Here is a 25420-nt window from a genome sequence, read left to right as displayed (position 1 = left end):
TGACTTCCCTACTTCTGGAGCTAAACATAGCTTAAAGACCCTTGACTTTCCTGGGAAAAGAAAATTTTAAAAGTCAACTTTTAGCTCTGTGTCCAAACTTCAGGTCTCCGTAATCACTGATCAGGGTTTGGAAAACATAGGCCTGTCTGTCAGTAAATATTAGGGACCCAGAAATAATGAGGAGGAGTAATTTAGAGGTCTGCTGATAATTTGTCATTTTTCATTTCTGTGTGGGGTGGAAAGTGAGCTACAAAGTGAAAAACCTTTATTTTCATGCAAGTCATAAAAGGGTTTTTGTTAACAGTTTGTGTGTGTATATAATTCTGTGCTGTGACTGAAGTGTTCCCATTAGAAATGCAGAATAGGAAATAGGATCCCATCTGTGAGCAATTTAAGAGGAAGTGAGACAATGGAGTCGATTGCTGCTTCAGTTTAGATAATCAATACAAATATTATTAGTATAGTGATTTATCTTGTGAGACGCTTTATGAAAATGTGAATGCCAGACCCTGCGGACAGGTCAATATGATACTATCTGTTCCTGCCTTGCTGTGATGATGATTTTTTTTCCCATGAAGCTCAAGCAGCTGCTTTACTAAATGTTCTCTCCTGGCTGTGATGAAATAATGTGGAAACAAAATCGGGGCTTCCCTTTCCCCTCTGTGGCTCTGGAAACACACTGTGCATATTAGTCCAAAGGTTATTTTTATCTGAAATTGATACTTGGGGGCTACTGGGTGGATAGTGGGAGATGATCTTTAAGGTCCCTTCCAACCCAGACTGTTCCATGATTCTGTGATGAAGTTCTGGAAGAAGTTTGCATAATTTTGAACATATTTCTAGGCCATGAGTTATTCCGTGCACAAACGCTGAGAGAGCTCCTTTGAGTTTATTGCAGTTGTTTTATGTTAGTGTCTGTTATCAAGTCTTGTATTGTGGTATCTGAGGTTTTCCCATATCTAAGCATTTGGACGGTGATGAATTCAAGTCAGCTGTTGGGATGCAGTCAAAAGAACCCTGCAAATAGGCTAGTCCGCATTTCTGAAAGGGCTTTTTAATTGTTTTTACTTTGAGAGGGAGGAAGGAAAACATCGTCATAAAATTGTCCTGTAAATTTTGGCTTTGGTGTACATTACCATGCATGTTGTCAAGTGGCCACTGAGATTTGTCCTTCATAAGAAACATTTGGAGGAAATGAAAAATGTCAGTAACCCTATTAAGAATGTGCTTAGATTGGGTGGTGGGGCGCTGAGGCTGGAGGGAAGGAACTTTGCTCCTCACGTATAACAAAGTGGCACAAATTTCATCCTCTTAATGTGTCCCTCCCTCATCTCCAAAACAAGGGTTGCACCATTCCCTCACCTCATGGGCGTGCAGCCAGGGTAAAAGCATTGCAGATGGAGAGGTGCTAAACAGACAGTGGTAACAGAGACCACATCGGTAGCCTGGTTAGAAGCAGTTATTTTGTTTTAGATGCTGTGAGACCATTCCTGTTTTCACATTGGGGTTTCCTCAAGTAAGATGTTAGACTTTATAAAAAGTAAGGCACTTCAATTGCTCAAATTTCACCTCGGCTCTTTTAAAAACCAGATAGTCAGGAATTTCCGCAGCTGTGAGGTGGAGCACAGCAAACATTCACAACATCAGGAGCATTGCGTGGCTGTCTGGAAGAGGAGGGAAGAGCCCCATCCCCTGCAAAACTGCGCTGAGCCTCAGCCCCGGTGGAAAGGTGAAAAATAATAAAGCTCCAAAGAGGCGAAATTGCTGATGTGTGATGCTTGGAAATCTGGAAGAGTCCAAAAAGGGAGCTGAAAATACCCCCAACAAATGACTATCTGTGGCTTGAACGAAATAGTGTCCGATCAGCATTCAGAAACCGCTGAATTCAGGCCCTTCCAATACTGGCATTTTCCAGACTGCCTGCCAGTCGGATGTAGAGGAGAACATGTGTAGAGTGTCTGCGGTCTCGGCGCTCACAAGGGGAAGGCAAGCTGGAAGTAAAGGGAGCAAGAAGGCCCAGTAGAAAAACCCTGTTTTTTCTTACTGTGAGGAAGAAGGGGTGTACTGGTGTTAGAGGGCAATGGTTGTGTGGCTGCAGTCTGTGAGCATCCCTTTTAATGAGCTGTACCAGCAATAAATAGCGCACACTTTTGTCCCCAATGAGTTTTAAGTATTTTCTGCATGCTCGTAGCAGACTATTCAATGCTTTTATGGTGATGGAGAAGCTGAGACCTTCTAAATGTCTCCTGAGCTTTGTGTCCCTTCTTCTGCTGTGGTTGCTTTGGGGATGTCCCTGTCCTTTGCTGGTGCTGCCTGGAGTGGTTCAGCTTGAAGAATCACCGAGTGGTGCTCAGATTCGTTTTGCCCTGAGAGCTGAAAGGAGTGCCTGTAAGGCCTTCTCCTCTACATTTGCAGCTGCCAAAAAGGATGCCTTTCTTCCCAAAGCAATGAGAAAAAAAATCCTGCCATCTGCCGTGACCCCACCACCTTCTAGTTGTAATGAGTTTTGGATCTTCTCCAACAAGCGGTTTCCCAGCAATCGCAACTAGATGGCGGCTGTGCCAGCTGGAAGGATTCGGCCCTGGGTAGCACAGGAGAGTAGTCCTTGTTCTCTGACACTGCTCGGCTGCTTCTATTCCTCATCCAAGAGCTGGGCTGGAGAAGGAGCGGCAGATGTTGTGCCCAAGCAGCACGATGGTGATGCAAGCCATTGGCGTTTGAGCATATGGTAGATGACACGTACTTGGGATCCTGGCTTCAGGTTGGCACGGCTGGTGTGGTTTGGTTTATACCTGGTGTTCTCAGGTGCTTTTGGAAGGACAAAGCAGGAGAGGATGTGAGAGAGGAGCTCCGGCAGCAGGAGACATCACGCACAGCCACTGGGAGTCCATGAAGTCCTCCAAGCAGCAGCAGGAATGGCTAAGGAAAGGATGGCACGTAAATGCCAGATAAATCTAAAAACATAGTGTCCCGATGGCCTTAGCACTTGGCCAGAGGCAGTCATGAGGCTCGCAGTGTGTCCATGTCCCTTGTGTGGTTTGGGTGTGAGGGGTGTCCTCGCCACAAAACCCCTGTTTCTGCTTGGCGATTTTTGCAGGGGTGAGTGCTGAAGCAGCCCAGGGGGGCTTTGGGTTTGTGGTTTCAAATCGCACATTGTGTTGAGGCAGAAAGTGAGCTCCTCAGCTGCAGAAAGCTGATCGTGTCCTGTTGGGATCAGTGATGTTGTCTCAGATTCCAGCAGCAAAGCAGCTTTGCCTGAAGGTAATTTCAGTATAAATCCCAAATAACGTTTCTGCTGGTTGCACAGAGGGATGGCAGGGCTGGATCTCTCTTACAACAGGGGCCTGATTATCCTCTTTTCTACACTCACGAAACTCCACCGACTTCAGCAGAGCCATTGCTGGAGCTCCTGTGTGAGACTGAAAGGAGATTAAGTGCCCAGCAGTGCCTCCCATTCCTCCTGTGTCTTGCACCTTTGTTCAGACCTTGCATTTCAAACCATTTTAGCTGGTGGGAGGCAAATCAAAGCTGTTAGGTTTTAGCTGGTGACAATGGCGGGGTGCTGCGTGGTGTGCCCAGCCCCTTGTCTTTGTGCGAGGTTTGCTCAGCGGTGATTCTTGCCTTTATTTCATTTGCTTCTGCATCTGCATTTGTAACCGCTTTTTTCAAGTTAAGTTTCTGACTGGTGACTCATTAGGAGTAAATAGGCAAAAGGATATTGACTTTACACCTACTAATTTGGGGGTGCTAACAAGCAAATGTAAGAGCTGTATAGTCACGGGTGAATTGTTCCACCTGGGAGGACTGGAGGAGGGGGGGAAAAAAAGCTGCACTTTTGTTTTTCTCTGCTAGCTTTGCTTGTTCTTGTGACCGTAATGAGTTTGGATGAACGTTTGAATGTCACCATTGCTGTAACCTGTTTTGAGCTTTGCTAGGATTTTCTAGCGCCGGAACTATTAGACCTATGTGGGCACGAGAAGAAGCTAAGATCCTAATTAGAAGATGCTCAATATGTTCACTCAGAAATGAGGTGCCTTTTCCGGTGGCTGCGGAACAAACCCTTCTTCCTGCAGCATATGTGAGTGCCGGGCAGCGATGAGTCAGGATGCGCCTCGGTGCCGACGTGTGGCTGCGCTCGGGGGGGGGAGTTCGGACATATAGTAGCTTTAATATAGCTAGTATAGCTACTGACAGCAGCAAATGTGGCTGGTGTGGGATGCCCATTAGGTAAATGCGAATTGGCGTGGCTCTGTGAACTGTGGCTGCAGGGATAGGATCATAGAACCATAGAATGGTTTGGGTTGGAAAGGACCTTCCCAGCTCCCCCAGTGCCACCCCTGCCATGACAGGGACATCTTCACCAGCTCAGGTTGCTCAGAGCCCCGTCCAGCCTGGCCTGGGATGTCTCCAGGGATGGTTCATCCACCACCTCTCTGCCCAACCTGGGCCAGGCTCTCACCACCCTCAGGGCAACAATTCCTTCCTCATGTCCAGCCTGAATCTCCCTCCTTTAGTTTCAAACCATCACCCCTTGTCCTGTCACAGTGGGCCCTGCTCAGAAGTCTGTCCCCATCTTTCTTATGGGCCCCTTTTAAGTCCGGAAAGGCTGCACTAAGGTCTCCTCAGAGCTTCTCTTCTCCAGGGTGAACACCCCAACTCTCTGAGCCTGTCCCCACAGGAGATGGCAGAGCTCATGATCACCGCCATGGGCAGCTCACTCCCCTAAGCTCTGTGCTCACTTTTGCTGATGCTGGGGCCCACGTCGGCTGCAGATATGTCTGTCCCTCTGCAGCCACCTCTCTGACAGGCTGACCAGGCACCCTTAGGTGTGCTTAAATCGAGACAGGGATGTCGGCTTTCTCAGGAAGAGCAACCTGTAGCAGGGGACCTGGAGCACAGAACGATGGTCTCTAGCCCTGATGGTCCTGCTCTGGATGACCTCTGGAGAGCCTCCCCAGCCTAATTTATTTTGTGCTTTGATGAGTGTCTTTCAACAGTGTGTGTCAACAGAACTGGCAGATAAAGTCATCAATGATCTGTTGCTTTGAAGGCAGAGGTTCTCCTTTGGATGCATTCGATGGGGCCCTTAGGAAGTGTCTTTTTGTGGTTTATCCCTCCCTTTTCTCCTTGTGATTTTTGTATTGAGATTTTTAAGAATTTAAATTATTTTAAAAAATTGAGTGTAGGCAAAGTTTTCCGTTCTACCACTTAAGTTCTTCTGTCCTTTCCTCCAGCTTGAGGTGACACACTTATATCTGTAAAGATGATACCATCTGCACAAAGGTATATGAACTGTAGTTCATCCTGTAAAGTGGGTGGAAGGGAAGAGTCCCCAGCCCAGCTGTATCCGATGTCAGGCTCCTTTTCACCAGCTCCTGCTCTGCGGCTGTGGCTTCAGCCTCCTCCTCCTCCTCGGTGCCTGGCCTGGCTGCAGCCAGTATCTGTCTCTCAACAGGAGGAATCTGATGAAACACAGCAAACTTCAGCTCCTGGGGCTAAATTGTCAGGCTCTGTAACAGCAAACTGTGTTGAACTAATTGACAACCAGCTTTAAATGTACTCCGATCAAGCAAATACATTGATTTATTTTTTCCTCTCTTAGCGAGTGTTAAGCGGCTTCCAGCTTGGTTTCCTCCCCAAGAACTGGATAACTCATCTATTGTTTAGTAAAACTGATGGGCAGTTTTGACCTCTATACAATCATTTCAGTATGTTGAGGGAGGAAGGAGTTTCTTATACTCCTATGAATGTTTGACCACTTAAAAAAAAGCAAAACAAAAAAAGCCCAACCCAAACCCACACACAACAACAAAAGATGATCCATTTTCTCTGGATGTCTTTGAAAGAAGCTTAGTTTAGAGACAGACTGGAGAGAAAGGCTATTGATTTTGTTTGACCTCCAAACAGACTGCGGTCAGTATATTTGCCCTGTTGGAAGCGGTTCAGGGCTCTGAATTTCCGTGTCAGCGTTTGTATTCTGAAGTGCACTGGAGCTTTTGCTGCTGCTTCAATAAATAGCAAGCTGTAGGGAAAGGTAATGCTGGCATATATGTATTTCCCTCTGGATCTGCCCTTCTTTTCTTTTTCTTTCCTATATAACTTGGTCATATTGCTGATTAAGCATTTACAAGTCCTTTTCACTGAATGTCAGGGAGGTTAGTGGCTTAAGCTGGGACTACAAGCAGCAATTTTGTAATCCCTGTCTTGCTTTTTCCAGTGCTGAGCCAGGTCCTCTTGCCTGCACCAGCACCCATTGCTGTACCTGGCACGAGGAGAAAAACACCTACTTGTACATAGTAATAAACTCTCTAAAACATACCATCCCCTTTTCTACCCTGATTATTCTCAACCTTTACACAGAAAAGCCTTCCTGATCTGCACTTAGGTCTCCTGCAGTGAGATGGAGCGTTGTTTTCAGTGACTCCCATAGTGCTGGAGATGCAGTTACTGCTCTGCTTAGTACGGGTTTGTGTGGTTTTGTAGCTGCCCATGCGAAATGGCTTATGACAACTGATGTGCCCTTTCTCGGACAATTGCCTGTCAAGGCGTAGGACGTGTTGATTGTCAGGTTTCTAAATGAGCTTCTCAGAGCTTCTTTGAGATGAGTACCTCCATGCCGAGGTGCTGACTGCATTTTCTGCTCCTAATTGTACAATAATGCCTCACACGATGTGGTTTTGGTTTGTATGCTTCTGCTGGCTTTGTGGCAAATTCGACACAGCAAGTTTGCGGCCGTCAGCACTTCAAAGGGCAGCACGATAAACCCGCCATGGTGCAATCGAGGTGCTGGCAGAGGGTCGCTGATGTTGGGTGCCAGCTGCTGGGCTCCCCTGGTGGCTTTGGCAGCTTAAGCTTTATTTCTAGCCCACACGGATGGATGTTCCTCTTGGTCCTAATGCTGACCCCTCTTTAGAGAAAGGGTTGGTCTTCAGACCACTGCTGGCATCACAGCTGCTTCCAGGTGGGTTTTGGATCAGGGTGGAGGGTGCAGGTGTGGGTGTGTGGGAGCCTGCCACATATGTGGTCTGCTGACAATTATGGAGCATCAGTTTGTAACTTCAGTGCTTTATTTCCCAGACAGGAATAGCCCACTGCATCACTAAAAGATCATAAAAGGTGGAAGATGTATTTGCACAGCCTGTGCCAAGCCAAGCTGAGGTTACCGCCTGCGTTGTGTATCTAACTCTAGTGACTCCTTGGAGCAGGGCTTCAGGTGTCCCCTTGAGCCTTTCCTTGCTGTCTTTAGCCTAACCCCCCCTCCTTGCATCTGAATATTCAATTACCTTAACCCTTTGCAAATGGCTCAGTGAACACCTTTGAGAGTGGTGAGAGAGAGAGACCTGTGACTGTTAAAGCTCTGCACAAACATGAAGGCAAGGAGGTGATGGAGGGAGCTTGCAGGAGGTGATGGACTTGCTCCCGGAGATCCCCTGGCAGGGCATGAGCCTGCCCAGCACTGCCCAACCGCTCCCCGTACAGATCCCCATGGCTGGAGCTGCTGGAGGTGGGTCCCAGCCTGCCCAGCCTCGCTTGGTGCTCATGTCTGCCCTGAATACCAGTGCTGCTAATTGTCCTCCAGTTCCTAAGACCTGCTGGTTGAGTGGTGTCCCCAGTTTGCATTGGGCCGTCTGGCAGAAGAGGGCAACGCAGAGGGGCTGCCATGCTGTCTGGGGTGATTTAGTAATAACACAGCAATAATGCTAATCAACCTGCCGTTTGCCTGGGGAGTAAGTCATCCTGGGCTTGCAGTCCAAGCACAGACGGGTTTGCGTAGGTATTACTCACCTCAAAGATCTCCTGAAGCTTTGTTATTTAATAAGCAGAAAGTTTTGCCAGAGCTTGGAGTAGCAGGTGATGTATCAGTAAAAAGTCGTTGGAAACATAGGCTATCCCTGGGAAAGCAGCAATGCTATCAGTTACCCTATTGCAATGGTTCCATAGGTGGTCTCCAGAACATTGTGATGATGGATCAGGAATATGACAGTTTCTTTTTAATGATCTAAATCAAAAACCAGGCATGTGTAGAAAAGCAAAGATGTCCTTGTGTTTTAAGTGCCTGTAATCTGTTTCTAAGAGCTAGGTACCAAAATATCCCTTTGATTCTCAGAGGTAATTGTACCTCTTAATTAGCTGGAGGGAAAAAAAAAAAAAGCACAGCCTGAGATCTTGCTATATAAATTATAATTAACCCCTTGGCACTGGAAGTTGAGATTTCCTGCCCCCGAGCACAAATGCAAAACACATTAGCAGCACTTAACGTCAGGCACTCTCGCCCACCACAGCCGAGGGGTCAGTGCGCTACCCCATAAATACTGCTGCGCTCCCCCGGACGGGGGAAGATGGCAGGGAAGCCGTGGAAGCCGGAGGGGCAGCACTAAATACGCCATTTGAGGATGTTTAACCTGCTTTTTTTTTTTTTTTTTTTATTTTAGAGCCCCAGCAGGAAGGACAACACAGGAAAAAAAAAAATAAAGAAACAACAAAACCCAAATCTCAGTGAGGAGATAGGAGCAAGGAGAGAGACGCTTCCCGGCGAGCGGTTTTGTTAGCCGACATGGCTGGTTGCTTCGCCGTGAGAACGGCTCCCAGCGCGGCCGCCTCACACACCTCCGGTGAAATAATTGTCTGGTGCCAGACACACTTGGCTGTGCCTGTTGTATGCGCAGCCCGGCGGGCAGGGGCCGTGACCACCCACTGCCAGCATTCACCAGCATCCTGCTTTTTTGTCTCCTTTTCATTCCTGCCTGTTGGGGGATGAGCTTTAACTCCTCGCACCGGAGGTGGACCTGCGGTGAAGCCCCACGTCCAGGCAGCCTGGCGGTTGCTGGTGGAGGCTGGAGCTTGGCCCAAGTCCCTCCCACTCCCCTAAGCCACAAAGGGTCCCCAACTCACTTCATGACCTGGGGGGAGCACCTAGATTTAGGGCAAGCCATCTGTTTTCCCTACCAGGAGCTTGCACAGAAGCTCCAAATTCAAGTTAACTGGGTTCCTTTGCTCCTTTGGGGTTCTGGATAGAGAAATATCTTTCTGCCATGGGACAGTTCCAGGTGGCTGCAACTCTGCACCAGGCTACAAAGCCCTTGCAGATAAGGTGGTGTTTGCCGAGGGCTGTTTTAAACTAGAAGAGGGGAGATTCAGGATGGACACAAGGAAGGAATTGTTGGCCCTGAGGGTGGTGAGAGCCTGGCCCAGGTTGGCCAGAGAGGTGGTGGATGAACCATCCCTGGAGACATCCCAGGCCAGGCTGGACGGGGCTCTGAGCAACCTGAGCTGGTGAAGATGTCCCTGCTCATGGCAGGGGGGGCACTGGATGAGCTTTGGAGGTCCCTTCCAACCCAAACTATTCTGTGATTCTGTGGTTCTTGCTTCAGGGGTTGTGCAGTGCGTCCTCGGGCTCCTCCGTGCTGGTGGCTCTGCAATGGGGGATGTCATGGGCACCTCCTGCAGCAGCAGAGGTCGGCTGAGCTCAGGTGGCGTCAGCAGGTGTGGGTCGGCTTGGCCACCTTGGCAGGTTTCTAGGGTGGCTGCATCCTCCTGCAGCAGAGGTGAGGGGCAGTCGTGCTCCTCGGGCTTGATACGGAGATGTGGCTGTCAGGACTGCCTGTAAATATTTCAAGTCTGCTATGTATAAAATAGTGATGGGGAATTTCCTTCTCCTGTCTGCTCCAAAGATTGTAGAGGGAGATAAAATGGGAGAATAACAAGGTGTCCTGGTGGGGAGGAGGAACGTGCTCACTGGCACGTGGCAGCGAGTGCTGGAAGGATGGTTTGTCCTTTGGGTTTCCTCATTTGTCTGCATGTCTGAAGATTTTTCGAGTGAATTATGTGCTGATTAAAGAGCTGGCCAAGGAGCCCTCCAAGCTGAATGAGTTCTGTCTTTCCGTGTTAGGACGGGTACAGGCTGGAAACCTACAGCAGTGGTGTCACCATTGTCTCGAGGGATTGTCCCCTGTGCAGGTCCAGGGTGGGCAGAGGAGGGATGGGTGCTCTGGTGCAGAGAGTAGAGAAAAGGGATGAGAAACATTTGGATGGAAACATGGGACTGAGCCTGAACTTTGTAGGTGACATGGGTCTCTAGGTAAGTTGAAATTGGGATAAGTAACAAATAGCATAATATGGATTTTACGTTGCCAGTGCTGATTCTTTAAAGCCAGAATACCCCAAAATAAGCTGTTAGAGGTATTGCCTCTTTGCCGCTCGTTTATAGCACCACAGATGAGGACTGGCTTAGTTCTGTACTTTATTTACTTTTTATATTAATATTTAACATGGGATCTCCTTTTCTTAATCCAAACCCTTATGGTTTGAATGCAGAATTATATTTGAGATTTTTAAAGCACCTTTATTAAAATGTAAAACTAATTTTACAGTTCTGAGAGGTCTTATTTAAATACCTAGTGCCAGATGTCCCAAATGACTCTAGGGAAAAAAAGAAAAAAAAGACTTTTAAAACTTCTCATGCAATTAAAATGCAGTAAAATGCAAGTAAATAGTCTTACTTGTGCAGTGGACGGGGGTAATAGTTTAAGAAAAGCCCTGTGATGGATGTGTTTCCAAAAATAAAGATATGAAACCAAAGGTGCTAAAGGCAGAGTTAATGTGATACCTGTGTTTTTTTGTTGTTATTTCTGTTGCTGCTGCTCTGAGAATAGTAGAAAGAATTGTGCTGTGTCTATATGGAGAGACCTTTCCCAAGGGACTGGTGCAGGGACCCTCCAAGGTGCTTCACCCCAGGCACTCGCTTGGTGGTTCTGGAGGATCTGGGTTCCCCAGGTGCTGTGGAGGATCCATTCTTGTCCACCTCTTTCAACCTTTCCCCAAAAATAGTCACACTCTCTTATTCTTATCTAATAGTGACAACTTTCTATACTTCGTTTAATAATACGTTATCTTTTATTTGGTAAAAGTGAGCTTCAGCAGCACAAGCATTAAAAAGTCAGATATCTTTGAACTTGTGTTTGTGTCCGTTTGTAAGAGCAAACCGCGTTTAAAATCGTTAAACACAGAGGGATTTTCCCCATGTGCCAGAACATTTTTTCTGGTAGGTTGTGCTGCTGCTTCTGCTTCTCCGGGTTCCAGAGCCACAAGAATCCCGTTGAAAATACTGTAGCATCCTGCAGCTTTATTTTCAGCATATTTTTTACTTGCTGGAAGAAGGGAAGGTTACAATGAGCCCCTTGAAGAAAATTTGTGAGCACACTTATATTCCTACCCATAAAATTAATTGTCATCATTTCAGCTTTTACTGGAGGGCACAGAATAATAAAACCTGTTTGGCAGAATGTGGCATCGTCGTATATCGGGCAGGGCTGATAGTATTAATTTATCTAATGCTGCAGATACTTCACAGATTTCTCCCAATTAGCCCCATTTTGGAGCACTCACAAAGACAACAGTGGAACCCTGGATGGACTGACTTTTGGAGTCCGTGCAACCATCAAGATGTTGGCATATGGAAGAGATTTATGTGTTTGGGACTCCTCAGTAAAAGGATACGCTGGTGTGAACATCTCGCCTACTTCATCGCTGAGCCCCTGGCTGCCCGTGAGAGGTGGGCGAGCACTGCAGAGTCACCGCGCTCTGTCCTCCGCCCCGGCCACAGATAAAGCAGCTTTGGAGAAGTGGGAGTACGTGGGGTTCCCAGAGTTGTCCTTCTCCGCCTGTTGTTGTTTTGGTGTACGTCAGTATTTTTGGGGGGCTTGGCTGAGCCTGGGAATCAGAGAGTCAATGTAACTTGAGCAGCGTTTGTTCTGGTGGTAATTCCAACCCTCCTCAGAATGGGAGAGGTTCATGCGATTTCCAGACCCAGGATACTCCAGCACTTTGGATGTGTTTCAGCCAGGAGCCGTGGGCCAGGTTCTGAGGTCCTTGTATTAGGCTTCACCATGTCAGTAGGAGTCTATTCAAATGAGAATGATCAAAGACATCGGGGTTTGGCCCTTTATTTTTCATTTTAGGTGCTTTTTCAAGCATAACAGAGCTTCTGAACTTTTTTAAATCTTTCTTGAGGCTCATCCTTCACTAGTTCTGGACTCGGAGCCTGGCAGCTTGTCAAGCAGTTCTGCCGCTGTAGCAACAGTGTCCGCTGGAGCTGTGCTTGGGGGCGGCAGGACGCCCCGGTGAGATAGGGGAATTGCTGTGCTGACACTTGCAATGCTTCCCGGCCTCCTCCTCAGTCACTTGCGAGTGCGCAGGTGGCAAAGTTCAGTGCAGAATTTGTTCACTGCCTCTCCCCGCCCAGGTGTTTTTAAACCTATCGCCTCCAGTTTTTACTGAATCTCGTCTAAATAAGCTTATTACTGAAGCAACCGCCAAAATATTTTAGTGTCTCTTATAGCAAATTGTGTATAAAACATCTGCAAGAGGCCAAGTTTGGTTCTCCACTACTTAATCCTGTTGCTTTACGTCTCCAAATGAGTGCAAATGGCTTTGTGTCAGAATGGCAGTATTTTACATTCATTTTTAATGTGAATAAATTATGACCAGACTCTGGGTAGTGCAGACTTGAGCCAGTAGCATGGTACTTACAATTTTAATATTGTCCTCAAATATTTTTTGTTTCTGACAGAATCACAGGTTCTGTGATATATTAACTTTTTATGTAAGTTGGGGAAAATCTGTAAGACCTGCCTTCGTATTTATTCTGGTCTTGCATGAGCTGAATTATCAAACGATTTTTCTGTGTGTGGACCTCAAATTATGAATTTTTTTTTAAGCTTCTCCCAAGATGCAGTGAATGGAGTTATTTTACAGGGACCATCTCTGGAAGCTTCAGGAGGCAGGGTGGACAGTTTTGAAGAGAGTGCTTGTGTTTCAGAATATTCTTTTTTTTTCTTCATTTTGCCATTCTAACATAAGCAACACATCTTCAACAGGGTGGGGAGGCAAGTTCTCCCCAAGGCGGTCCCTGGGATGCTCAACATTGTTCCCTGGGCACGTCTTGTTAGCCAGCACTGAACTGGTAGTGAGAATTTTTTGGGATTGGTGTCCCTAAAGATGAGACCACTGTAATGGTGTGACAGACTGAAGTGGTGGAGGTTTCAGAAGCGTGAGTGTGTGCGTCCCGCAGGGTTAAGTGCCTGCGGCAGCGCGTCCTGCTCGCACATCTGTGCTGGGCTGGGTGCTCGGGCTGGCGTGGTTGGCACCAGCCTGGGTATTTCCACGTCTTGGCCTCGTGTCACGTAGACATGCCCAGTTAACCCCAAGGGGACAGTTCAGCATCCTGGAAATGGGACAGGACACCTTCTGGGTGTTAGATGGTTGTTTGCAGATGAGGGTGCCTGAGCCGTTCCCCAGCACGTCCAACCATGCAGCCGGTGACACAGCCGGGACCCTGAAGCCATGCAGGGGTCTTTATCAGTGCTCGAGGGACTTCCGATGTGTGTCAGGTCCTTCGCATGAAAGTATTTGCAGGATCAGGTTGTTGCAGTGTAAGTGCCTTTGAGGTCTTTGCTGCATTATAGGTTCCCTTCTGATGTCCCCCATGCAAATATTTAACCTGTGTGCCTCCTGAGTGCTACTAAGGCGGTTGCATGGGTGACAGGTTGTCTCTGCCGCTTTTCCTTTGTTCACACGGAGCCCTTGGTCCCGCTCCCCTTCCTGCCCCAAAACCAGGCAGACAGAAGTGCCGTGGGGGACTCAGCGCTTGGCATGGAGTGGTGTGTTGATGCTCACGTCTTTTTCCTTAACTGCATCAGATGACCGAGTGAAAAAATAGGATGTTTAAATGAGGTTTAAAAGAAAACCTAATTTAGAGAGATGGCATTTTAACAGCCTGGGTTAAGATGGGATGTGCTTGCTCCTTGTGCGCTCCCCTGGCTCTGACACCGGGTGGTTCCCTTCCTTGTGCATGGTGGTGGCTTAAAAAAAAAACATACCTGGAGCCTGGATCTTGTTACTCCACCTCCCCATGACCATCTCTTTTAATAACTTGACATACATGTATCCTGTGCTTGTTCAAGACAGACTCGATGAGCTAATTGCAGTGGTATGTGGGTCAGAGCTCTGCCCTCCTGAGCTCCAGCCTTATTGATTTTGGTGGTAACTCCTGATTTGGACCTGAATAATTGAGAAGGGAGTTGGGTTATATGTGTTATAATTATTGAAAATTATGCAGTTTGGAGGAATATATGTGTGCGCAAACAAAACTTGAGGATGCAGCCTAGATTCCCTCACTTGTTCATAGCCTGGGGGCTATATTAGACCCTCCAGATTTTACCAAATTTTGGCATTATTACCTTATCATTACATCACGAATGTGAAGTGGAGACAGGGTTGTTCTGTCCTATGTTGTGGTCATGTAGGGGATTCATGTGGGTTTGGTAGGGGCAGGCTGTGTTTGAATGGGTTTCAACTGTTTGGCCATGCTGGGGTTCACACTGGAATATTCTGTCTTACCAGAGAGTAAATTTTATTCTGCTGTCAGATGCGATATAAGCTGTGAACTATGGAAATGCACTTTGTCTCGGTTCATAGCATCAGAATGAGTTAACTGGGAAGTGCTGAGAATGGTTTCTTTGATGTTCTCAACAAAAGCAGTGAAATCTCAGTCCCCAGGAAATCTGTTTTAGCTGCTTCGAGGTGCCTGTGGGCAGCGTAAGAGGCTGTAGCTTCCTCTTCTCTGCAGCTTCTTTTGCAGGATTTATACCTGAAAAAAGAAAAAGAAAATAAAAAGGAATGGTAGGTAGACTCAAAGTATCGAGTCCTGTGCCTCTGTGTTTTCCCCCTTTATCTCTTCATTTATCTGAAACTGGCTTACACTTTTGTGATAGGTACATGTAAACCTCACACGTCTCAGGTGTCCTCTTTCTTCTTTCTTTCCACGTGCTTTCCTGACTCCTGTCCTCCCACTCCCAGGAAATATTTGAAAGATAATTTAGCATATTTTCTGCCAGCTTTACATATCTCCCTGACTTCATGTTTTCTTAGCTGGAAGATAGCTTTTCAACATATATATATATATGTATGTAATCCTTTTCACCTAGACATGTGAGGAATTCCAGTCTCTTCCAGTGGGAGTTTTGATGAACGTTTAGGTTAAACAGGCCAATAAGGCAAAAGCGTGTAGCAGAAGATCTCACCCTCTGAAGACATCTTTTCTCTTTAGCTCTTTCTGCCCCCCCTGCCCTGGAAAATGTATCAAAATATCTAGCTGTCAAAGAATTTAAACAATAATATCTGATCTGAAGGCTGGAGTGTAGGGCTTTTGAAAATAAAGATTGTAATCTCTCTGTGGTATATGCAGGGACTAATGGAGCTGGAAGTCAGGTGTCCTGAGCTGTGGGGACACCACTCCAGCCTGGGGGGACTTCTTTTACCTGAGCTCTCCGTGGAAGTTCCTGTGGATTTTCCCTGGCACTTTCATTGCGGCTATAGCATCTTTATCATAGAGACAAATGAGACGGCAAACCAAGCTCAACTGACTTTTATTTATTATTACTTATTGTTGTCTACAACTATCTGAAAGGAGGTTGTAGCATGGAGGGTGTTGGTCTCTTCTCCTGAGTAGTAAGTGATAGGACAAGAGGAAATGGCCTCAAGTTGTGCCGTTGGAGATCGGGGTTGGATCTTGGGAACAATTTCTTCCCCAAAGGGCTGTGGGGCATTGGAACAGGCGGCCCAGGGCAGTGCTGGAGTCACCATCCCTGGAGGGTTGGACAGACGTATAGATGAGGCTTGTAGGGACTTGGTTTAGTGCCAGATTCAGATTACGGTTGGACTTGATGATCTTGAGGGTCTCTTCCAACCAAAATGGTCCTGTGATTCTATGATTTGTTTAAATCCTTTTGGTGGTGACTGAGCTCTTCTCCTGCCGCGTGTGATGGGGTAGGCGACCTCAGCAGCACCTTCTGGATCAGCATCCATCCACCAGGGATACGTGTTGCAGTATTCAGGACTAGGATTTCTCCCAGCTGATTTTGGCTGACTAGATGTGTTGACAAGGTCCCCTATCTCGCCTCCTGATAGAGTTTAGGGAGATTCCTGTTGCAAAAAGGAGAATCAGCAGTAAGGGGTGCCTTAGGCTGGAAGCCAGCTGGGTTATGAACCCAACCCTACAGCCACGTTGATTGCTCTTGTAGGAAAGGAGGTCAAGGATCCTTAGAAATCAGAACACATTTCCAGCATCTTTTTCAGAAGTGGGTACCGATGGGTGGCTTTAGCCTGCGCTGTGTTAACTGGGGTCATAGCGGGGAGCAGACAGCATCTGCTGAACCTCCTGCCCTCTGCTCCCCACTCCTGGTCGTTGGGGGCAGGATGATCCTGGGGGCTCTTGAGCCTCCTTGGGGCACTGGGCTATGGATGCTGGTGTATTTACTGCCGTGTTTACTGGTGCGGGTGTCGCACTGGATGCTTGCCCAGCCGATGCTGCTCGGTCCGTGCTGTGACACAAGCCCGGGAGGAATCTCAGCGCCAGCATAACCTTTGCAGCCCGCAGGAAAGTTGACTTCCATTTAGTTCTAAATTATGACATTATTTTATTAGATCTTTAAACTTTATTTAAATTCTCTATTTAAAAAGGGGGAGAAAAGTATCGTATTTTAATTAGTAGCGGTGTCAAAGGCGACCTAGATTAATTACTTGAAATCACTCCATCCAGATGGTTTTAATTTTCACAGCAGGGAACCGGCATCTTTTTAAGGTGATATTTTTCAAATTAAAATCAGCTTGGATATTACTCATACTGGCTGCAGAGCGAGGGGGCGGGGAAGGCGAGCTGGCGTGCCCCGTTTGTCCATCCGACGGGACCCACATCGGAGGGATGCTGGTTGCCGACTGTCTGGCAGGACCGCGGATCAAGGCTACTGCTTTGGAGTGCTTTATCGACGTTAGCTCCTGCTTTGGCCGACCAAAACCCGTACCTGATATTCAGCATTATTCTTAGAATTTTTCAGTTGCGACACTGAGACTGGAAGGGCCAGGGAATGCCTTGCAGCTTGGACGGGAACTTGCCATATCCTCTTCTTGCCCGTGTGGAAGCTGTGGAGCCCTCGGTGGGTGGCTCTGGGTCCACTTGAGTGCCTGGGTAGGTTTGGCACTGCAGATATGTGGGCAACTCCTTGGCACTCGGAGTGTTGGCTGTGGTTCTTGGATCGATCTTTCGGACCTCTTGTGCTGGCTCCATAACCTCCTCTCGTGTGCAGGTTGCTGCTCTCCCCAGCTGAGGCTGATGATTAGTCCTCTCTAATGCCCTTGCTCATTTGAGGAGACGACCTTTCCCAATCCCCTCTTTAAAGATAGTCCTACCTCTGGCTGTTCCCTGATTCGTTAATGCTGTGTTGCGTCTGAGCAGCCTCCCTGAACTTCTTGAAGCCGTGGGTGTTCAGCAGGTTATGTACCATGTTGCACATCTTCCATGTTGCACATCTTCCCCTTGAAGACCTGTCTTTGACCCCGTGCCATCCTCCCCCACCCTGACTCTGCTCATCTTTATGTCCTTACTATGATAGGACATTTCTGGTTGGCTTGGCCCTTCCTCACTGATGTGTGTGGATGGTCACTGCTTCAATGCCACCACAGGGGTGCAGAGGGAAATCCTGCAGCAGCCACTGCCGCTGCCAAGCTGCTGTCCTTTGCAGATACCCCAAAACATGATGCATTTCTGAAATACTTAGATGAATATCCATATTTATGCGGAATTGCAAGTAATATTCTTTGATAATAGAGACATTATCCCATTTGCTGTCAGAAATAAGTTATTATTTATATATATCCCCTGTGATAACAGGTTTAACAGATTTATCAAAATAAATGTAAACAGCTAGTAACTGGAAAACCCTGAGCTTGCGTGTGTGACTGAGTTGCAAAGGAAGAACTCTGTTTAGGGCCCTTGTGAGTTAAAGGTTTGTGATATTTGCAGCACTGCAGAAGCCAAAAGCTGACTTTACAAGTGGGAAAAATATTAATGTGTTTAAATGAAACAAACTTCTATTTCTATCCCCATGGTAAATCCTTACAGCGAACATACTTGCTCTTAGAGGGTTTTAAAGTTTGAAATATAAATGCCAAAAAGAATGTGACTTTTTGCAGTGCAGATCAAACATTCTCCGGAGTTTGGCAGAAACCGTGTTTCTGCGGCAAGGCTCGGGTCGTACAAGCGTGAGTGTTTCCAGAGCAGGACCGTGGATTTGCACTTGCTGACACTTACACATTCTTGCATTGTGTTTCGACTGTGTCTCCTCTCTCCCTCTCTGTATCGGGGATGGATCTGAACCAAACTGTCCAGTCTGCCTGCTCCTGGCTCTCCAGGGAAATTCCTGGAATCCAAACTTCGAGCATGACTGGAATTTGTGTTTAGATCAGAAATGGAATAAAACGCTGAATTTGGATGGGGCTAGGTTTTGAGATGATGATGGCACCCTAAACATTGGGGTGGCAGCTCAGCAACTTCTGCAAATACAATTGTGTCGGTGCGGGAGGTTTATGAAGATGTGGCAGAAATCTGTCCTCTACCATGGCTGCTGACAATGCTGCAAACCAACTCTGGCCTCAATAAGCATGTGAGGCACCAAGAGATTGGCCATATTTCTCCCAGCTGGAGCTATTTGGACTGCCAGAAAGTGAGTGACCTCCTAGGAACATAACACAGAGAGGATGTCTGCAGGGCGGGTGTTCATCAAAGAGAACCAGCAGCACCCACTTTCTCCCTTCTAGGTGTTGTGGTGATCTTCAGGAGGTCACTGCGATGTTTTGCACCTTGAACGTGTGGCTTGACCGCTTCTGTGAAGAGTGTGACGGCTGCTGGCTGTGAGGAAGTGGTTTTAATTCTTGTCATGCTAATCTCTTATTTTCATGAGACTAAATTCCATGTTTGTACCCTCTGACAGCCCTCCTGCAGCGTGAAGAAGAGCATCCAGCTTTATATTGCCAATGGGGTGGTGGGGTTGATGCGGACTGCTGGAGCACACGTGTGTTTGTGCACATTTTGTGCTAAACTGACATTACATCCGGAACATTTGCATAGGAGTCAGTGGAGATGTGTCCAATCTGCACCTGGAACCAGGCCTGGAGCTCAGCTCCGGGGTGGTTCCTTGGGTGGTTCATTGCATAGCATTCCAGCGTAGTGGGGGTCAGGTAGAGGTGATGGGACAACACGCTGATGAGCTTTACACGCTTTGACTTAATGGGACCACATTGGTAAGTGCTTTTTTTCTTTTTATTCTTCCTTTACAAGCCCAGCTTCTAGTGGAAACAGACACTTTTGGCAGCCAAGTCCGGATCAAAGGGAAGGAGACAGACTTCTACCTTTGCATGAACAGGAAAGGCAAGCTCGTGGGGAAGGTAAGTGTTTCCTATTAATTCATTTGTGACACGAGTGGTACCTTTAGTAGCCTCCTCGAGGCTGTAATGATTTGTTCGAGCTTTTCCTGTCAGCCTCAAATGAGAAGCAGGATGAGGGGATGTGGGGTTTGGGAGGCAGCCCCTGCCCCTTCAAGCCCCCCCATCTCCATAAAACCAAACTCTGCACCAGCCACAGCATCCTTGGATGACGCTCCGGATGTGGATGGGTTTGTGCTTTGTGGTTGTGTTAAACTGCTGTGAGATGTCTCAGCATCCCAGTATTGCGGCCACCTCCACAATAACTTTGTTACTTGCTCTTTCTTTGGAGCAAAACTCAGAATAAAAGGGTGAGCAGAGTGCTGTGCTGGGCAGGTTGGTACTGGGGGGTTTGGCTCTGTTTGGTGCTGAGCCAGGGGATGCTGTGGCAGAGCTAATCCTGGAATACCAACGTCCTACCGGGGCTGGGCCTCACGCTTCTAGCGGTACAGGAGGATTTTATTACTTTGGATCCCCACACAATGGAAGCATGTAACAAATTACAGCGTGTTCACCCATCACGCTTAACTTCTTTGCTGAAGTCATATTTTTTATGTATTAACTTGTTTTTGTAACTTAGGCAGTTCTTTTGTGTTGTTGGCGAAGCTAGAAGCTTGCTAAGCAGACAGGAGCTTGCTAAAAGCTAAAATATCACGAAAAATTAAATATAAAATATCTCATCCCTCAGAGGCCCCTTCCTCCACTGCTTGCACTTTGCAACACCGGGAATTAAAATCTGGCATCTTTGTGGCGCTGAAAAAGGGAAGCGGAGTTTTGTTTTGAGTGAACACAGCAAAAGACACGCTCCCAAACAGAAACCAGAAACCAAATTGCTCTGAGGAAGCATTATTTACTTTTGTGGTCCCAAGAGTGACACTTGCAGGACAAGTGCCTTCCCCGGAGGGTCTCTCCTACCATTCCGTTTTCCTGGTGAGCAGGGCAGATGCTTCTGGCAGGATCAAGCTCCAATCTCTTGCCAGCAGCTGCTGCCCATGGCGGGGACTTGGACATTGGTGCTGCGGGAGACTTGGAGCGAAGCAGCCGGTTCTGTGCTTCCTGCACGTCTGCCATGTGATTGCCGCCCTGCACGAGGCACCGTCGTTTGAACCTGGACAAGGAAGTTGATTTTTTAACCAGACTTAGACCTCTCGGGATGCTTTTTAATATTGCACTGAACCCAAACGTGGCACTCGATTTATTTTTTTTCCTTAGTTTTCCATCCTTTAAATGTGATAATAGCATTTTCCCCTGAAATGTTATGAGGATAATTTTTTTAATGTTTATGATGTGCTGGTATTGAGACCTTAAAAGCATCCAAATTAGGTGAGGTAAAATGAGCATGAAATCTTACCATTTCTTCACTTGACCTTACCCGGGGTGGATCAATGGTGGGACACAGCGCAACCCACATCCTTCCTGATCCGTGCCAAGTGTCCAGGAGCGTCCTGGCAAAGCCAGAGGCTGTTTTTCAAAATACATAGTATTTTTTTGCAAGATTCAGCCCTTGATTTGGCCCACTGGGCACCAAGGCAGGACAGTTCTTTAGCTTGTTACCTTTCATGCAGTGGAAAGCTTTTTTTATTCTTCTTGATGTGCTTTCCATTACTTTAAGTTGGCAATAACAAATATACTGTAGATGTGCATCTTCCCGCCCCAGACTGCTGTCACGTTCCTAAACCGGCTGACCTGGGCAGGAGCGGGTACCGAGCACGGCGTTTGGAAGGAGGATGTTCCAAACGCGTAGGCCGTATTAACAGCTTTTCTTGAGCAAAAAAAATAAAGTAATAGTGTGTCTTCTTGATACCAAAGAGTGTGGTTTTAATTAGTATCATAGTTTCAGCTCTTTTTGTGGCAAGAGTTCGAGGGAATGCTTTTTAACCTGAATGCTCTAAACAGCTAGTAAACCCCAAGGAAAACATGACATAAAAGTTATGCCTGGGCTTATACAAATATTTAAGTTTAGTCTGGGGGTGGAGGAGAATGAAACCCATAAACTAATTGTTTCACAGTCACCCCGGTATGTTCATTTGGCAAGAGAGGAGCTATGGGACCAAACCGGGTCTTTTTCTCATCTAATTTCCCATTGCCGTACACTGCATAATCGCTGACAATACCAGCATATGCCATCTGGCTTTGTTCTCCTCCTCAGTCAGCAGTTTTGGATCCCCCCCAGTTGAAAACCTGCTTTGAATTTAGTCCTTTTTGGTTTCCGTAATCACCTAAGAAGGGTTTTACAGCCTGGAGCAGGTTGTTGCTGCCTCAGCCGGTGGTGGATGCAGGAGCTGCAGAGCCAGGACTCGCTCCTGCCACGGGGCCAGTTGTGCTGCAGGCGGACAGAATAACCCCCAGGGCTGAGAAGAGCAGCTTATTTTTCTTTATTTATCAGAAATAGTGCCTATGCCAGCATTTATGAGCAGAGACCATCTGATGGAGCTTTCTCAGGAGGTCCAAGCTTTGTGTTTTCACCCTCATTACACACGTGGCCAACGTTGGCCAAAGGGCTCAGATGTGTTTTGGGCAGGATCCTGACTTTGTTCATTGTCACAGCATGCAGCTGCTGAGGTCCCTGGCGCCCTCCGTACTGCTGGGGAGAACTGGAGGCAGGGCAGCTGTTGTACAGGGAGCGACTTTTCTGTTAAAGGTGGCAAACCAATGGGATCGTGTTTCTTCATTGATTCTTGGTGGTGTGTTGAAGAAGGCTCAAGAAAGATTTAATGGTTTTGGTTTGTTTGGTTTGTTTTTTCCTTCTGACCATATTTTTTTTTTCTGCCTGGGGGTTTTTGTTGCCTCTGTGTATACACATGTAGAAATTGTAGGTCCTGTGTTTTCTGATTTTGCTGAAGTCTTCTATGGATCACTGAGCTTTAGGGTGGGGTTATATTACAAAGAGTGAGATTAAAACATGAAAACTCAGAACAGGAATACTAGGTCCTTTTGTTAAAAGCTTTTTTGTGTTTTTTTAAAGTTGTTGTTATTGTTTGTTTCTCTCAGGCTCCTCACAAGTCTGGGGGAGAAGGGGACTCAGAGGTTCAGCTCTCCTTCCAAGGAGGGGCACAATGTGACTTGCCCACTTGTGACAGGTACTATGTGACTAGCCACCTAGAAGGCAAGAACTCTGAATATTTGCCATGATTCAGTGTTAGGGGAGAAGAGGAGCTAATGGTCTCTTTGGAGGAACTAACTGTGGTTCTCCTGGTGAGTCCTGTGGTTTTTCTCTCTGCCCCAACTCCTTTTATCTCATACATTACGATAAGGATGTCAGTAGAGAGAGGGCTTCATGTTTGTAAAAGGCTGTCAAAGATAAGTCTTTAAAGTCTCCAGAGCAAGGAACAGCAATTCGGGGTGTGAGCAGGTGGCTGTTAATTAGCTTGGCCACCTCTGCTCTTGCTGCACTGTCCTTACAGCAAATCCCTGCTCCCTAGAACTTCAGGACGCTGTGGAGATTTCCCTTTCTTGCCCTGTCCCAAGCCCCTTGTCAGCAGAGCAGTGATGTCTGTGGAGCTTAAACTGCATCTGTCGGCACCATTCCAGGCTCACCAAAGCCTAACCCCTTCCTTTAGGCGCTGCTCGGGCTGGTGGCTGCCACATGGAGATCCGAGCATCTCCTAACCCCAGGCACTCTTGCTAGGGAATTTCCCTGGTTCTCTCCCAACCACCCATGGGATCACAGCCTGGCCAGCACTAGTGCTCGGGTTGGAGCAGGTATCTGTATCTCCCAGCTATAAAGGGAGAGAACAGGCCTGTGTTTCTGGGCTGACCAAGGGCAAGAATGGACCTTGCCTTCCTGCAGAGCTGCCAAGAGAGGGAAGAGAGGTTGCTCTTTGCAGACCAGAGTGAGGGCAGCATCAGTTTTCAGAGCAAGATAGAGAAGCAGGAAGGGTAAATAATGACTGGAAGGAACCCAGATTTGAGAAGAACGGGAAAAGAACTAAGCATGTCTTTGATTCGGTCCAGAAATTTATTAAGAAGATGCTCCAAGCAATCCCACTGATGTTCTCTCATGGCGATTAGGTGGATTACATCTTTTCCAGATCCAGCAGCAATATTGTTCCTGGTGGTTCCTCTCTTGTTCTCTGTTGGTTGCATCTTGAGAACAGCTCCATCTCTCATTGCATTAAGTCACTTCTTGATCTCCTCCAGACAGGGGAAGGAGGTGGTGGGTGCTGAAGCCATCTCCTCGGGGTGGGATGGGACTCAGAGTGTGGGTGGAATTGGGACAACATGGTGACCGTCAGTTGTGTTCTCTGCTCCCGTGTGATGTTGCTCCATGTGGTGTGGCTGTCATCTTGATACTATGAGTCTGCAGAAGAACCCCACACCACCTTAAATGTGGGCGAGTTCTTCTTCTGAGGTAGGATGTGACTATGGGGAAAACTCCAGAAATAGGGGCAGAATTAGGAAAGCGATAGACAGAAAGAGGTCTGTCACAGGTATCATCCCTGCCAGCTCTACAGAGAGAGAAGTTGTATTCCAAGAAGTCCCTGCTCATTACAGCAGTTCATCTCCTTCTAAGAAGCCAAGCCTGAGACTGTGTGATACTACAAAATAGGTGATTTCCCACCAAATCCACATACTGACTAGCACCATCTGTCTTTGGGTTATCTTTCACAAAACACTCAGTTACCTGGTATACACACTCTCTGAAAATCGTTATAGTTTATACACATTATTTTTGATAAAGCACTTTAATAAGTTTAGGTGTGTTCCTCTTTCCTTTATGCTTAATATGAACAGCGGGAAGAAGCTGTTCAGTGAAAGAAAGGCTATTTGGGGTGTCTGAGGCATCACTTCAGCTTGTTGCCAAGTAACTTGGGACCTTTCTGGGGACAGCTTTGTTGATGCCGTGTCTGCCGCGCTGAAGCCCTCCTGGTGCTCACAAAGCACAGATGGGCATTGCTGAGCCTGTGCCCTCGAGCTTGGTCCAGCTCCTGAAGAAAAGCTCTGCCAGCCAAAGCGTGGCTGTGCCAGGGACATGTCCTCTGCGCTGGGGGCTGGAGGTGACACGGCTCTGCTGGCCACCATCACCTCTCCTCATGCCTGACCAGCACCGCTGTACCGATACCACTTACAGCAGAGACCTGCCTCTGAGACTTAAGATTTTTTTCTGGTGTGATAACTGCTTTCCAAGCCAATATATTTCTTAATGTTACCAAAAAGTTGCTAATACCATATGGCAAGGCTCTCTGTATTTTTGCAGGACAACAAACAAATTGTTGCAAGATGCCAGACTTCTCTGGCAGAGCTTTATCACTGATGCCTGCCAGCAGTAGCCTTTGGAGGATAGTAATAATTTGGGGTTGTTTACATTGCAGCTTTAAAATAGGGGTTTTCTTGAAGTATGTGTGTGTTTAGTCAGGAAAGTTGGCTGAAAAAATCTCTAACAGCATCAAAGAGTGTAGGCACTCGCTACGGCCCATGCACGCAATCTTGGCCCTTTATAATACATCTGGCCTTGGAGGAGAAGGAGCGTGTTGTGTTACAGGAGCTCCAGGTGGGTCAGTGGGAGCCGCCCTTTGTAGGACAAGGGGGCTTACCTGGGTTGGAGACACCGAGTGGCTTTTCCGAAGCCACTGTATCTGGACCAGCTTTGTCATCAGTTGGCTTTGGTCAAGGCTGAGGTTGAGTTTTCTTGAAAAGCTGCCTTTGCAGGGGTGTTGGACTGGATGACCTTTGAAGGTCCCTTCCAACCCAAACTATTCTATGATTTTATGAAACATGGATGGTGGGAAGCCAGAACCTTGCTTAAAGCCAGAGGTCTGTGTTAGCCTGAGACAAGGAGACTCGGGGACAAGCTCTGAGCCTGATGCTTTGCCTGTGCCCAAGTCTTGCGTGGCCTTTGGCTGTGAGCATTCCCCGGTGCCTGTGTGCGCCGGGGCTGTCCCCGCCGCCAAACGTGCTGCGAAGATGTTGGGAGGTGCCAAGGGCAGAGGGGCACTCAGGGCTTTGCAGCTGGAGACATGGATGTAGTAGATGAGGTGTTTGCACTCCTCAGCTTGTATATTTTAAAACCACGCCTAACTGCATCTTGGATTTGGGGCAGAACTCTGAATTTCTCAGGGTTTTGGTGCTTATCCAGAATTATTCCCGGAGTTGCACAGTATCTGGG

At 47.3% G+C, this 25420-nt stretch overlaps 1 protein-coding gene across 1 annotated transcript in view; it reads left to right on the top strand.

Moving 5' to 3' along the window:
* Positions 1-25420, top strand: part of FGF18 (fibroblast growth factor 18) — a 72118-nt gene that overhangs the window by 34387 nt on the left and 12311 nt on the right. Inside the window, 1 exon segment of the mRNA XM_071814893.1 lies at positions 19172-19278. Coding sequence (XP_071670994.1) covers positions 19172-19278 — 107 coding nt within the window.

Source organism: Patagioenas fasciata, chromosome 14 (genome assembly GCF_037038585.1).
Source record: "Patagioenas fasciata isolate bPatFas1 chromosome 14, bPatFas1.hap1, whole genome shotgun sequence".
Classification (NCBI taxonomy): domain Eukaryota; kingdom Metazoa; phylum Chordata; class Aves; order Columbiformes; family Columbidae; genus Patagioenas; species Patagioenas fasciata.
This window is presented reverse-complemented; position numbering and strand designations above follow the sequence as displayed.